A 12,725-nucleotide genomic window follows, 5' to 3' on the forward strand; every position below is an offset into this window, starting at 1 on the left:
GAGTTCCAAACTCTGCACCCCATAAGTGTGCCAGGGACCATCAAAGTCAGCCTTGGAAGGGAGAAGCATAAATGCCATAGCAGAGACTGATGCACACGCCCGCAACACATCCCAGCAACTGGAAACCTCGCTAACCCATCTTCGGAGCTTAGCACCTCAGAGGCAGGACTAAGATTGTGACATCTGTTCACTTTGGCTTTCCAGGCTGCTCAGGTTCCAGGAACCCCAGATTACAGAGGGTAATCCAAACAGAGCCAAGTCCTAGTGGGTAACTGGTTAAAAAGTTGAGGTTCTGGAGAGAGTGGAGAGGGAGTACTTTAGAGATTACATGTTCAGGTATTTAAAGGATCCACTGGAGATATAGTTTATTGGGTATCAGGAGTTCTCAAAGCTTTCTACCTCTCGTAAACTCACTGATAAAATTCACACCACACAGTGGCACTCAATCAGATGACGCCTCATTCCCACTCTTGTACAGTAGCCCAGCACGAATACAGCTTCTGGGATACTCTTTCACTGCTTAACGCAGTCTCTATTATTCAACCTTAACGTGCAGACGTGTCCCCTACTCTAAAGCAAAGTGAAACAACCAAACAGTACACACCCTAAATTAACTAGCAGTCCACACTCAGACCCATTTAAAGGATCTGCAGAAAAGGGGCTGTTCTTCAGAATTAGCATGCATCATTGCGGAACCCTCCAGAATCAGACACTCCTCACAGATTAGCTCAAGGGCCAGGGGATTTCTTCCTAATGACTAGAATTCTTAGGGGCTTGGGCTAAGGCAGCAAGGCCCGCCTCTTTTATATTCCAGGAAGAGATACTCCAGCCAGGGCAAGAAAGATACCCATTTCACTGCCAAAACCCTGGAACTAAATACCCCGCAGGAGAACTCTCAGAGGACGTTAAGACCACTGAAGGAGCTGTCCATCATGCGCTGTCTGCCTCAGCGTCCACACACCAGAGAAACATATCCTCATTCTCTGTTGCTTAGACTCCCCTTCGTAGTGTAGATGTGGCCTCAGGGCTCCTCCCAACTAAAAATCTCCACATCTGCCTTACATTGTACGATGACTTGAAGGCTTCCCTGATCCCTCCAGACCACCAGGCTCTCACCCTCTCTAGGTCCCTATTGTAACTTACAACAGGGCTCATCAGGTGCAGCAAAGGAGAGGCCCACGCCTCTTCTAGGAAGACATGCCAAAACGGGGTGACAAAAATAGCAATGCTGTTTAGTCTTTATGTTTAACAAATTCACAAACCCAAAACAATATGGTTCTGCTATTCAGAAGACAACTGTAGGTGTGGTTAGGTAATGAAATTTGAGTTTAAAGTTGTGTGATGAAATTGTTCCTCCAATCCCTGTTTGGAAATAATGCCTGAAGTGTAAAGGTTAGGCCCTTGTAACTGTGACATTTTGGCCAATGGACCTCGTGGACTTTCATGGAAAGACCTTATGAACCATGCCCCTCATCTGTCATTTAACCAGTTATGTCCATACTCAGCTTGCATTGATATTTTGCCCTAGTTTTGTTATGTATTGTATTTAGGGCTTTTCTTCCCGGCTAGATTTTAAACTGATGCACTGTGGCATATTCATTAAATACTCACATAGGGCCTAGACCTCGACATGAACTCAGTAAGTAACCACATCCTCTCTCTTCCTATTGCTGATAGCTGTCAAGTACTCACTGCCAGGCACTGTAATACTTTGCAGCTTTATCTCATTTAATTTTCACAAAGGTAAAAACACTTTTTATTCCCTTCTCACAAAGGCAGAAACTGAGGCTCAGAGACAGTAAATAACTTGACAAACACCAAACAAACTCAGATCCAAACTCTCTGGTCTGTCTGTCTGTCTCCAAAGCTCAGGCTCTCGGCCACTCTGCCATGCATTTCCCAAGTATCTGTTCATTGATTTATTGGCATCCAAGAGTACTACTTTTTAACCTCACCCCAAACTGAATTCCCAACTCTTTATAATACTTAGGATTTGCCGAGGTACTGCAGAGGCATGACTTTATTTCCCCTGCTTCCATTTTTCTTTCTATTCTTCTCTAAGAGACATACATTGTTTACCTTTCCCCCACTCATGTCATTGGGTCACTTCTGTTTCAGGAAAGGGAAGCATCGATATTTAAAATATGTTCGTAGCAGTATCAAAAATAAGCATCTTCACCGAAGCCAACATAAGCCCCGGGAAGTGAAGGCTGTGTCCGTCTAGATGGTTAGTCGGATCCGTTTCAGTGAACCGAATCACAGTCTGTTGGCACTAGGTTACTTACTTCCTGTGCCTAGAACTGGGCTGCCGCTAAACCAATGACAGGGTTTAGGAGTTGGGAGTTAGAATAAGAAACAAAGTGATTCTCTTGTCCCCTCTTTGCCCATCTCTGAACTTGCCTCACCTTTCTTGTAAGATCTCTGACTAAACCAAAAGATTTTCTGCACATTTTCAATTACACGTATGTTAACTGTTTAACCTCCTTAGTGTAAACTGTGACTGATGTGAGAAGCTCTATCAGTCTCTAAAACAACAAATGACACATCATCCAGGAGGAAAAAAAAAAGAGTCCCTTGATCCAAGGGAAAATGACTTTCTGGCAATTCAGTTCACTTTCTGGAGGGGAAAGAAAGGAGAAGGTTCTCACTAACAGCCCCTTCTCCTAGAGGTTGATGCGGAAAAGTTCAGTCCGTGTCTGTTGGCACACTTGGCCAGCCCTCATCCTTTAGTACCTAATGGAATCTTTACCTCCTCCACACCCCAGTCACTCTCTCTGTCTTATTGGGGAGGAGGGTCTTTGAAGAGCTTTAACACTCACCTGCCCGCTCACTCAAGAGATTATGTTAAGGCCCAAGAGAAATGCAGTAACTTACCATTGCTGTGAGCTTGCCCCTCAGGGAGGGAGGAAGGGAATGGGCTGTGTGTGTGTGTGTACACATGCATTTCCATCCAAAAGAAGACCCAATGTGAAACATTCCCATTCCTTAAGCTTTTGCTTCAAAACAGAATTATTATCCTCTGGCTCTACAGGCACTATCCGCTTGTCTGGATAGAATATTTATCATCTGGCTTTCATTCAAATCCCTTCTGGAAGTGCCTCTATCGTGTTGATGAGGCCTCTTGTACATTGGGGTTTAAAGGGAAAGCTAAAACAGAAATGTGAGCCCGAGAAGAGCCAGTTCCTCAGGGAATGAGCTACAATCTTGGAATAAATTAGGCCTCCTTGCACCTGCATTTGCCCTTCTGGGCACTCACTAGTGAACTACTTAATGTGAGAGAGCCAGGATTACCCTGCAGACGAATACATGCCTGAGGCTTGTTGTGGCCCCTGGGGAGTGAAATAATAAAGAATAGGCCCCTCAGTAACATTTCAGGCAAATTAGCAGACCTCCTGGTAGCCTGAGTACCAAAGAGCCAGGGACAGGGCTGGCTGGGAACCAACTACAGACTCTGATCTCCTAATTGATGTAGATAAAAGAAACTCTTATTTGAGTCAGAGAACAGTCCAGAGCTTCCAGGACTGGAGTTTAGAGTAGAGGAAAGGGGGTATACCCTAGTCAGCATATGAAGAGAGAGCTGAATGGAGATGGGGAAGGGTGAGGCTGGAGTTGATATCAGGTCTGTAAATTATTTGCGCTTAACAGCAAAGCTTAGCTAGTGCCAGGCACCTTCCTCCCCACATTGAGGTTGTGGCCAGATGGTTTCCCCAGTGGGCCATCCAACTCTAGGAATATATGCACGAGTTGTTCCGTTCATTTACAGTAAGCAGCATTAACCCTTGAGTTTAGCCTCAAGGGCGGACAAACTGATAGAAGAAAAAAAAAAAAAACTCTCAGGAAGAAACCCCACTCTCTACCCCATGTAAAGACAGTGATATATTTGCCATTCTGGATCCAACATACTGACTCTATTCCTTTTTGTATTTTTCTAGCTCTGACCTTCATCCAATTTGCAACAAATCTATCTTAAGGCAAGAAGTTGATGATACGACTCAGGCTAGGGGTCAGAGAGTCTCTTTGGCAGAAGACGATGAGTCCAGCTACGCCAAAGGATTTGACATGATGTACAGTGAATTTGACTATGACTTATGCAATGAAGTGGTGGACGTGACTTGCTCCCCCGAGCCAGATGCATTCAATCCGTGTGAAGACATCATGGGGTACGATATCCTCAGAGTCTTGATATGGTTCATCAGCATCCTGGCCATCACTGGGAACACCCTAGTGCTCATGGTCCTGATCACCAGCCAATACAAACTCACAGTCCCCCGGTTCCTTATGTGCAATTTGGCCTTTGCCGACCTCTGCATTGGAATCTACCTGCTGCTCATAGCATCAGTTGATATCCACACCAAGAGCCAGTACCACAACTACGCCATTGACTGGCAAACTGGAGCAGGCTGTGATGCTGCCGGCTTTTTCACTGTCTTCGCCAGTGAGCTCTCCGTCTACACGCTGACAGCCATCACGCTGGAAAGGTGGCACACCATCACCCATGCCATGCAGCTAGAACGCAAAGTACAGCTCCGCCATGCTACCAGCGTCATGCTGGTGGGCTGGATCTTTGCTTTTGCAGTCGCCCTCTTTCCCATCTTTGGCATCAGCAGCTACATGAAGGTGAGCATCTGCCTGCCTATGGATATTGACAGCCCCTTGTCACAACTGTATGTTATGTCCCTCCTTGTGCTCAATGTCCTGGCCTTTGTGGTCATCTGTGGCTGCTACACTCACATCTACCTCACGGTGAGAAACCCCAACATTACGTCCTCCTCTAGTGACACCAAGATCGCCAAGCGCATGGCCATGCTCATCTTCACCGACTTCCTCTGCATGGCGCCCATCTCCTTCTTTGCCATCTCTGCCTCCCTCAAGGTGCCCCTCATCACTGTGTCCAAGTCAAAGATCCTCCTGGTCCTGTTCTACCCCATCAACTCCTGTGCCAACCCCTTCCTCTATGCCGTCTTCACCAAGAACTTCCGCAGGGATTTCTTCATTCTGCTGAGCAAGTTTGGCTGCTATGAAATGCAAGCCCAGACCTATAGGACAGAAACCTCATCCACTGCCCACAACTTTCATCCAAGGAATGGCCACTGCCCTCCAGCTCCCAGGGTTACCAATGGTTCCAATTACACACTTATCCCCCTAAGCCATTTAGCCCAGAACTAAAACACACTGTGCAGATGTTTCTGAGTGTTGAATGACAATTAAGTCTTGCCTTTGAAGAATATGCCATGGCGTAGCTGACAGAGCACTTCCACGCACTTCATCGAATTTAATCTTCCTGGCACAACCATAAGGTAAGTTAGTCAGAAACTATTAACTCCATGTGATTCATTAGGAAGCTGAAGTATTAATAACAACATTAATAATTAAAATAATGTAATGCTACATCACATTTGTCTTATCCTTTATAAATGTTCAAAGTGCTTTTGTTCAGGTCATCTCAGCCGATCCCTATAAAAGTCCTATTAAACAGGTAGAACAGGAATTATTCGTGGAGTTTTACAGATGAGGAAACCAAGACTCAAAGGGTTAAGTGACTTGTTCAAAATTGCTTGGCTTACAAGAGGCAGAGCCAAAATTAAGTGTTCTGGCTCCCAGGGAACTTCCAAGAGAGGCAGCACAATATTCATTCATTCATTCATTCACTCAACGAATATCTATTAAGCACCAATGTGATAGTTTTGTAATGTGTCAACTTGAGTAGGCTGAACTACACTTGCCAGAATTCCCTTTCTTATATGTTTCCCATTAGGGTGGGCCACAGGGATGATTCTCAGGAAAATAGGAGGGTGGAAGGGAAGCTGCAGCCATTTTCTCACTCACGCTTTGTTGCTCATCTGCTGGTTCAGCTCACTGCTGTGATGCAACAGCTGGGCCTGCAATGGCTCCACCATCCCCTGAAATCTTCTTCAGGTTCTCTGCCTCCTAAGCCAAGTATATGTGTTTAGCTCCATGATGAAGAACCCCAACTTCTGCAGAACACTTTTATCACCAAGGTCAGAAGCCACAATAACAGAAATGGAGCTCAGTTTGACCTTGTGGGGTTCCGTCTCGTGCTTGTGGCTTGGCTTCAAGCATGCTCATGATCTTCCCTTTATGACTGCCTGCCCTATGGACTTCAAGCTCTAGCATCAGATGTAGAGACAACACCCTTACAGAGACCAAAGCTCTAGCATCAGATGTAGAGACAACACCCTTACAGAGACCACTTAACCAATCCTCACAATCATGTAAGCCAATTCCCTGTAACAAGTATTTACCCCCTATATACCTACATGTATGCATGACTGCTTTTGCTTCTTCAGTCAAACCCTGATAGAAGATACAACCTATATGGCATGCATATGGATTATAATGTTAAAAACACAGCAGCTTTGGAATCGGAGCTGAGATTTTATTCTTACTCCATGATAAGCCAGGACTCCTCCTCCCTAGGCTCAGTGTCTTCCTCTGTAAATGGGAGTTGATTATAATATCTAACTATTGGGCTTACTATAAGAATTGGAAAAGAAAATGGGTGTAAAGTGCCTGATGCTGTAATAGGCTTGTTGAAGGTCAGTTTACTTCTCTCCTCCCAGATCAATGCCTGGAGTAGTGACTAGTTCTCCCGACCATGATCTAGAACTCATTCCATCACATCATATTACTCCTGATAAATAACTATACTTCCTCCATCTATTTTCACTTTTGACTCCATCTGGATACTCTGGATCATAGATACCAACCACAAATCCCCATCAAGCACTGTACCATGACCAGCCCACAAAGCTCCGAGTCTCCTCGGAGAGTATCCTCTTTCCATGTCAAAGCCAATCCTTCCTTCTCTTGCCCCATTTCAAAAGTTGGTCCCAAATGCATTGACAGGGGAGTCCTTAGAGGGCTGAAGAAAAAGCAGTCATCTCTGCTGACGTGACCTGGCACCATCTTGATCTATTATGAGCATTAGTGAAAAATGGAATAAGTATCGTAGAAATAGAACAGAGCTGAGCTGGTCAGTACAGTAGCCATTAGCCACATGTGGCTATTGAGCACTTGAAATCTGGCAAGCCTGAACTGAGACATGCTATAAGTAAAAGACACACTGGCTTTCAAATACTTAGTGCAAAGAAAAAAGAATTACAGTATCTCAAAAATTTTGATATTGATTACATCTTGGAACAACATTATTTTGGACATACTGAGACAAATATATTTAAAAATTAATTTCATCTATTTTTTTAATATCTTTTCATGAGGCTACTAGAATATTTAAAATTACTTAAGTGCCCAGTAGTGGGATTGCTAGGTCGTAGGGTAGTTCTATTTTTAGTTTTTCAAGGAACCTCCATACTGAATGGATAAAGAAGATGTGGCACATATATACAATGGAATATTACTCAGCCATAAAAAGAAACGAAATTGAGTTATTTGTAGTGAGGTGGATGGACCTAGAGTCTGTCATACAGAGTGAAGTAAGCCAGAAAGAGAAAAACAAATACCGTATGCTAACACATACATATGGAATCTAAAAAAAAAAAAAAAAAAAAAAAAGGTTATGAAGAACCTACGGGCAGGACAGGAATGAAGACGCAGACCTAGAGAATGGACTTGAGGACATGGGGATGGGGAAAGGTACGCTGGGATGAAGTGAGAGAGTGGCATGGACTTATATATACTACCAAATGTAAAATAGATAGCTAGTGGGAAGCAGCCGCATAGCACAGGGAGATCAGCTTGGTGTTTTGTGACCACCTAGAGGGGTGGGATGGGGGCATGGGAGGGAGACGCAACAGAGAGGAGATATGGGGATATATGTATACATATAGCTGATTCACTTTGTTATACAGCAGAAACTAACACAGCATTGTAAAGTAATTATACTCCAATAAAAATAAATAAATAAATAAATAAAATAAAATTACCTAAGTGGATCATGTTTGTGGCTCATGTTATATTTCTATTGGAGAGCACAGGTCTAGAGCTATGTGAAAATGAAGCATTTTCATTTAGCTTTTTCCTCCCCAGGTCCCCAGGCCACACTGCCGCACTGTTGGGCTCTCCCAACTCCATGTGCAATCATTTTTCTTCCTTGTTTGTGGCCAGAGGGAATGTATTTCTGAATTTGGACTCAAAAGCAAGTAGTAGTTAAATGAAAAACAGGATACAGTGTTAATTATTTCACAACATAGCTGTTGATGAGCCAGTGGTTTAACAGACAGTGGTTCTGAGAGTCAAGAATATGTTCAAAGATAAATTTACACCAGGAGAAGCTCAGAAGACTTTTGTTGCATTACTCTGTCACTACACTTCCTGGTAAGAGAGAAGACTTTTCTCAAGTAAGCAAACATATTTATAGGTAGCTAAATTCAGTGTTTCTAAACCCTTCAGACAAGTCCTAAGGGAAAAACACTTTCTCTGTTTCCTGTATTTGAATGAAAAACAACTGGAGTCCAGTGTATCAGTTACTCTTCCCCCTAAACAGTAACTATACAGGTAAAACCTCTAGTCTGCACCTCCCAGAGTGGTGCTTCAGTGTAAGTGGTGACCCAGGAAAATAAAAGAAAAAGGAAGGGGGAAAGGGGAAAGAGGGAAGGGAAAACGGAGAAAGGGGGATGGGGAAGGGGGAAAGGGGAAGGAAAAGGAACAGAAAAAGAAAAAATAAAAAATAAAAAGAAAAGAAACACAACCAAAAGAAATGTCAAAATGTTATCCCAAATTGTTCTTCTTCTAAAACTTTTATTTATAATCCTGAACATCATAAAGAGGGCCAATATCTCCCAGAGATTTCTTAAAGTACACGTCTCCAGAGGTGATATTCAAAGTATTAACAACTGGCACAACCCAGGTACTGATCTCAGAATGAACCCTGGCTGTGAGCAATCCATTGGGCCATCCTGATACAAACTGGGTGAATGCCAGCCTGCATGTTTACCTCCCGCCCCCCAACCTCAACCTGGACCTGCTCCCATGTATCTTTCCTCAAACTTTAACCCACCATAAACTCCTTCAGTCCCATCCTGGCCAGTCTCTCATATCACCTTCCTCCTCAACGCCCCCTTCCTCCCGATTCTCCCTCACTGAATCCCAAGAAGCTGTCAGACAGTATAGGATCCTCCTTGGGGGGGTCAGAGCAAAGAAACTGAATGAGTAAATCCAGAAGCTCTTAGGGAAAAGAGTGAAATGATGAACTGGGTATACAGATTAATAAACAATTTTTATCTTGCCACATTCAGAAGCAATAATGGGAGGAGGGGTAATGGCACTGGAGACTGTATTTCACCACAGGGCTCCATGTGTTAAATATAAGGTACCCTTCAGGCCCTGTTTCTGGAAGGGATACATGGAGGGTGGAATAAAACAAGAGGAAAAGCCCTTCTTGCGCTTGCATCAGCAAGATATAACAGATCGTACCAGAAGTGATACTCTGCCTTATTTAGGCCAGCATCATTTAGCATTCATGAGAAAATCAGAAAAACATCACTGAAACTGATTTTTTTATTCTAGTGTGATAGCTGCAAGCTTTGGGTTTATGAAGTATTTCATTTTATTAGGAAAATTTATAGAGGCAAGCAAAGAAGGAAGTTTCCGATTCTGGATAGCGATCCAGATAGAGAGGGAAGAGAGCATTAGATAAAGAGGACAAATACATAGAAAGTTGTGTCTGTTTAATATATAACATTAAAGAAACTAACTAAAAGTCAGCACAAAATAAAGCCCAACCATGAGGTCATGCTTTCTGGTTCTCATCAAAATGTATTCATTCAGCTGCAAGCAGCAGAAATTCCAACTAAAAATACCTTAAGTAATGAGGCCAATTATATAAGATGCTCCAGACTTGGATGGGCAGCTTTATGGTGTAAAGGACCTAGGACCTATCCATGTTTTTGCCCCGCCATCCTTGGAGTGTTCGGCCACGCTTCCCTCATGGTAGCAAGGTTGCTGTAGCAGTTCCAGACACCACAGGTAGGCATGAACAAATCCAGAAACAAAGAAGAGAGGTCTTTCCTCCATGCACCTTTCTTTTCAAGGGGAGAAAATTTCTCCCCAAAGACCCTCAGCAAACATTCCTTCCTACCGATTCCTGAAGATTACTAGCCTGGCTGTAAGGGAGGTGGGACAAGGAAGCTCTGCCATATTTAGCCTCTAGGGCAGCAGGATGGCTCTGCCAGCCAGGGCGGCAGAGGAGGAGCTACAGCGGGAGGAATGATGGCAATCTCATCCTCCACCCTGAGTCAATTCAGATCCCCTCCCGTGGGATGAAGACCGTGAGGCTCAAGGTCAGATGCATATGGTACATTGACCCCTCACATTCTGTGTCCTCATCCCTCTCTCCTCTCTCCCTCCCCCTAGTCCCGCTCCTCCTCCCCACGTTAGTCTCTTCTACTCCTCCCTGGAACAAACTTTAAAAGTTTCTCAGATCTGAAAGCAACCGCTAGAGTCAGACATTGCCCAAGAGATGCCCTGTTTGAGGCAAGATATAGAAAAGAAAAAGGAGAATAGATTAAAGAAAAAAAAGTAACAAAAGAAACGCACTAGGGCTTCCCTGGTGGTGCAGTGGTTGAGAGTCTGCCTGCCAATGCAGGGGACATGGGTTCGAGCCCTGGTCTGGGAAGGTCCCACATGACGCGGAGCAACTAGGCCTGTGAGCCACAATTACTGAGCCTGCGCTCCGCAACAAGAGAGGCCGCGATAGTGAGAGGCCCGCGCACCGCGATGAAGAGTGGCCCCCACTTGCCGCAACTGGAGAAAGCCCTCGCACAGAAACGAAGACCCAGCACAGCCATAAATAAAAATAAATTAAAAAGAAAAAAGAAAGACATCCCTTTAAAGAAAAAAGAAAGAAACGCACTAGGGTAGGAAGAAGGAAGACATGAGGAGGAGGAGGAGAGAGAAAAGGGCAGGACAAGTTAAACAAAGGAGCACTGTGGAAGGGAGCCAGGCCCAGACTGTGTCTCTTTGGGCTAGAACTTGCCCATCTCGGGCTTAAAATGCTTTCAACTTGTTGCAAAGGGTTCAACTCAAAACACTGAATGGCCTCAGTCTTAGATCCCAGTAGAAAGGCCCACTAGTCATACCATGGTGTTTAGACTTCCTCAACTCAAAACACTGAATGGCCTCAGTCTTAGATCCCAGTAGAAAGGTCCACTAGTCATACCATGGTGTTTAGACTTCCTCAATTCAAAACACTGAATGGTCTCAGTCTTAGATCCCAGTAGAAAGGCCCACTAGTCATACCATGGTGTTTAGACTTCCCAGGGCCCTATGTAACATGATCTGGATCCCCAACATCTGGTTTAAAGGATTAGTAATGGAAAAATATTGCTGAAGGTCTTCAAGGCCTGCTCACTTCAGACATCAGTATAAGGACAGCTTGATCTTCTTCAGGACCCCAGGTCTTCAGAATATTCTATTCTCTCCAATAGCATTACCCACAGCCTCTGAGTGTTCTGTTCTGGGATAGAAAAGTCTCAAAAATGCACTAAATCCCAAAGTCTGTAAGAGAACTATTTGTGTGCTCTTGCTTCCTTTTCTTCTATTTTCTTTACAACACAGGGTTCCTTGAATCTTGACGCATTCTTCATAAACAAATACAAAAAGAGAATATCATAAAAATCATCTTTTTAGTGATATTTTCCACATAATAAGATGCAAAGAGCATTTTTGGTTCTGCATTTAGAGAACTTTCAGGCAATTTTTCCCCCATGTATCATTAGCTAGGGTCATTTAAACTTCCATGTATTAATGAGGTGCATAAAGATGAGGCTTGGGGGGCTTCCCTGGTGGCGCAGTGGTTGAGAATCTGCCTGCTAATGCAGGGGACACGGGTTCGAGCCCTGGTCTGGGAAGATCCCACATGCCACGGAGCAACTGGGCCCGTGAGCCACAGCTACTGAGCCTGCGCGTCTGGAGCCTGTGCCCCGCAACGGGAGGGGCCGCGATAGTGAAAGGCCCGCGCACCGCGATGAAGAGCGGTCCCCGCACCGCGATGAAGAGTGGCCCCCACTTGCCGTAACCAGAGAAAGCCCTCGCACGAACCGAAGACCCAACACAGCCAAAAATAAATAAATAAATAAATAAAGTAGCTATAAAATTAAAAAAAAAAAAAAAAAAGATGAGGCTTGGGTAAAGAAGGTTTTAAATTGTTTCATAAACAGCATAAGCTGTACCACAGGGTTCCTGTCTCCCAAAAATCAATCTACCAAATGGGGTTATATGTTTCTGTTTTCCTTTAGGTGGGGGAGAGGAGGAGGAAGAGAAGGAAGGAGAGGAAGGAAGAAAACTTGAAAAATACCGATAAGAATACACTGTCTCTGTCTATAGAGTGATGGGAATCCTTCATAGGCCACATCCCTGCAGAAATCCTGACAAAATTCTCCTCTCCATTTATACCAAATATAGCATAAGCTGCTTCCAGCCCAGGCTCCCCAATGCCACAGTCCAAGGTACTGCTTCCAGGAAACAGCCCTGGAAGAGCCCCATCCACCTTAAGCTAACAGAACATTGGCTGTGGATCAGTCAGGCTGGTGTGTTAATCCCTCTTTCCTAGGACGTCTGGAGTGCTTAAGGCAGCTTAGTTTGCTATGTATTTCAGTGAACAGCTTTAGATCAAAATTCAAGAGCCAATTTACTTGTGGGAGGGAATCTAATCAAAAGACATAATGGTTAGCATTTGGAATTGTGTAAATATTTGCTGTTGGGATAAATTACATCACTGGTGGCTACCTCCAGAAGTCAAAAACTCT

At 44.1% G+C, this 12,725-nt stretch overlaps 1 protein-coding gene across 2 annotated transcripts in view; it reads left to right on the top strand.

Annotated features, from left to right (window-relative positions):
- The window catches only part of FSHR (follicle stimulating hormone receptor), a 166,675-nt gene extending 161,509 nt beyond the window's left edge, over nt 1-5,166 (top strand). For both annotated transcript variants that reach the window (XM_007190042.2, XM_007190043.2), the window contains one exon: nt 3,933-5,166. In XM_007190042.2, the coding sequence (XP_007190104.2) occupies nt 3,933-5,166 (1,234 nt within the window). The remainder of the gene's footprint in view (nt 1-3,932) is intronic.
- The last annotated feature ends 7,559 nt before the right edge of the window (nt 5,167-12,725 follow it).

The sequence above is a fragment of the Balaenoptera acutorostrata genome, chromosome 12, assembly GCF_949987535.1.
Source record: "Balaenoptera acutorostrata chromosome 12, mBalAcu1.1, whole genome shotgun sequence".
NCBI classification, from domain to species: domain Eukaryota; kingdom Metazoa; phylum Chordata; class Mammalia; order Artiodactyla; family Balaenopteridae; genus Balaenoptera; species Balaenoptera acutorostrata.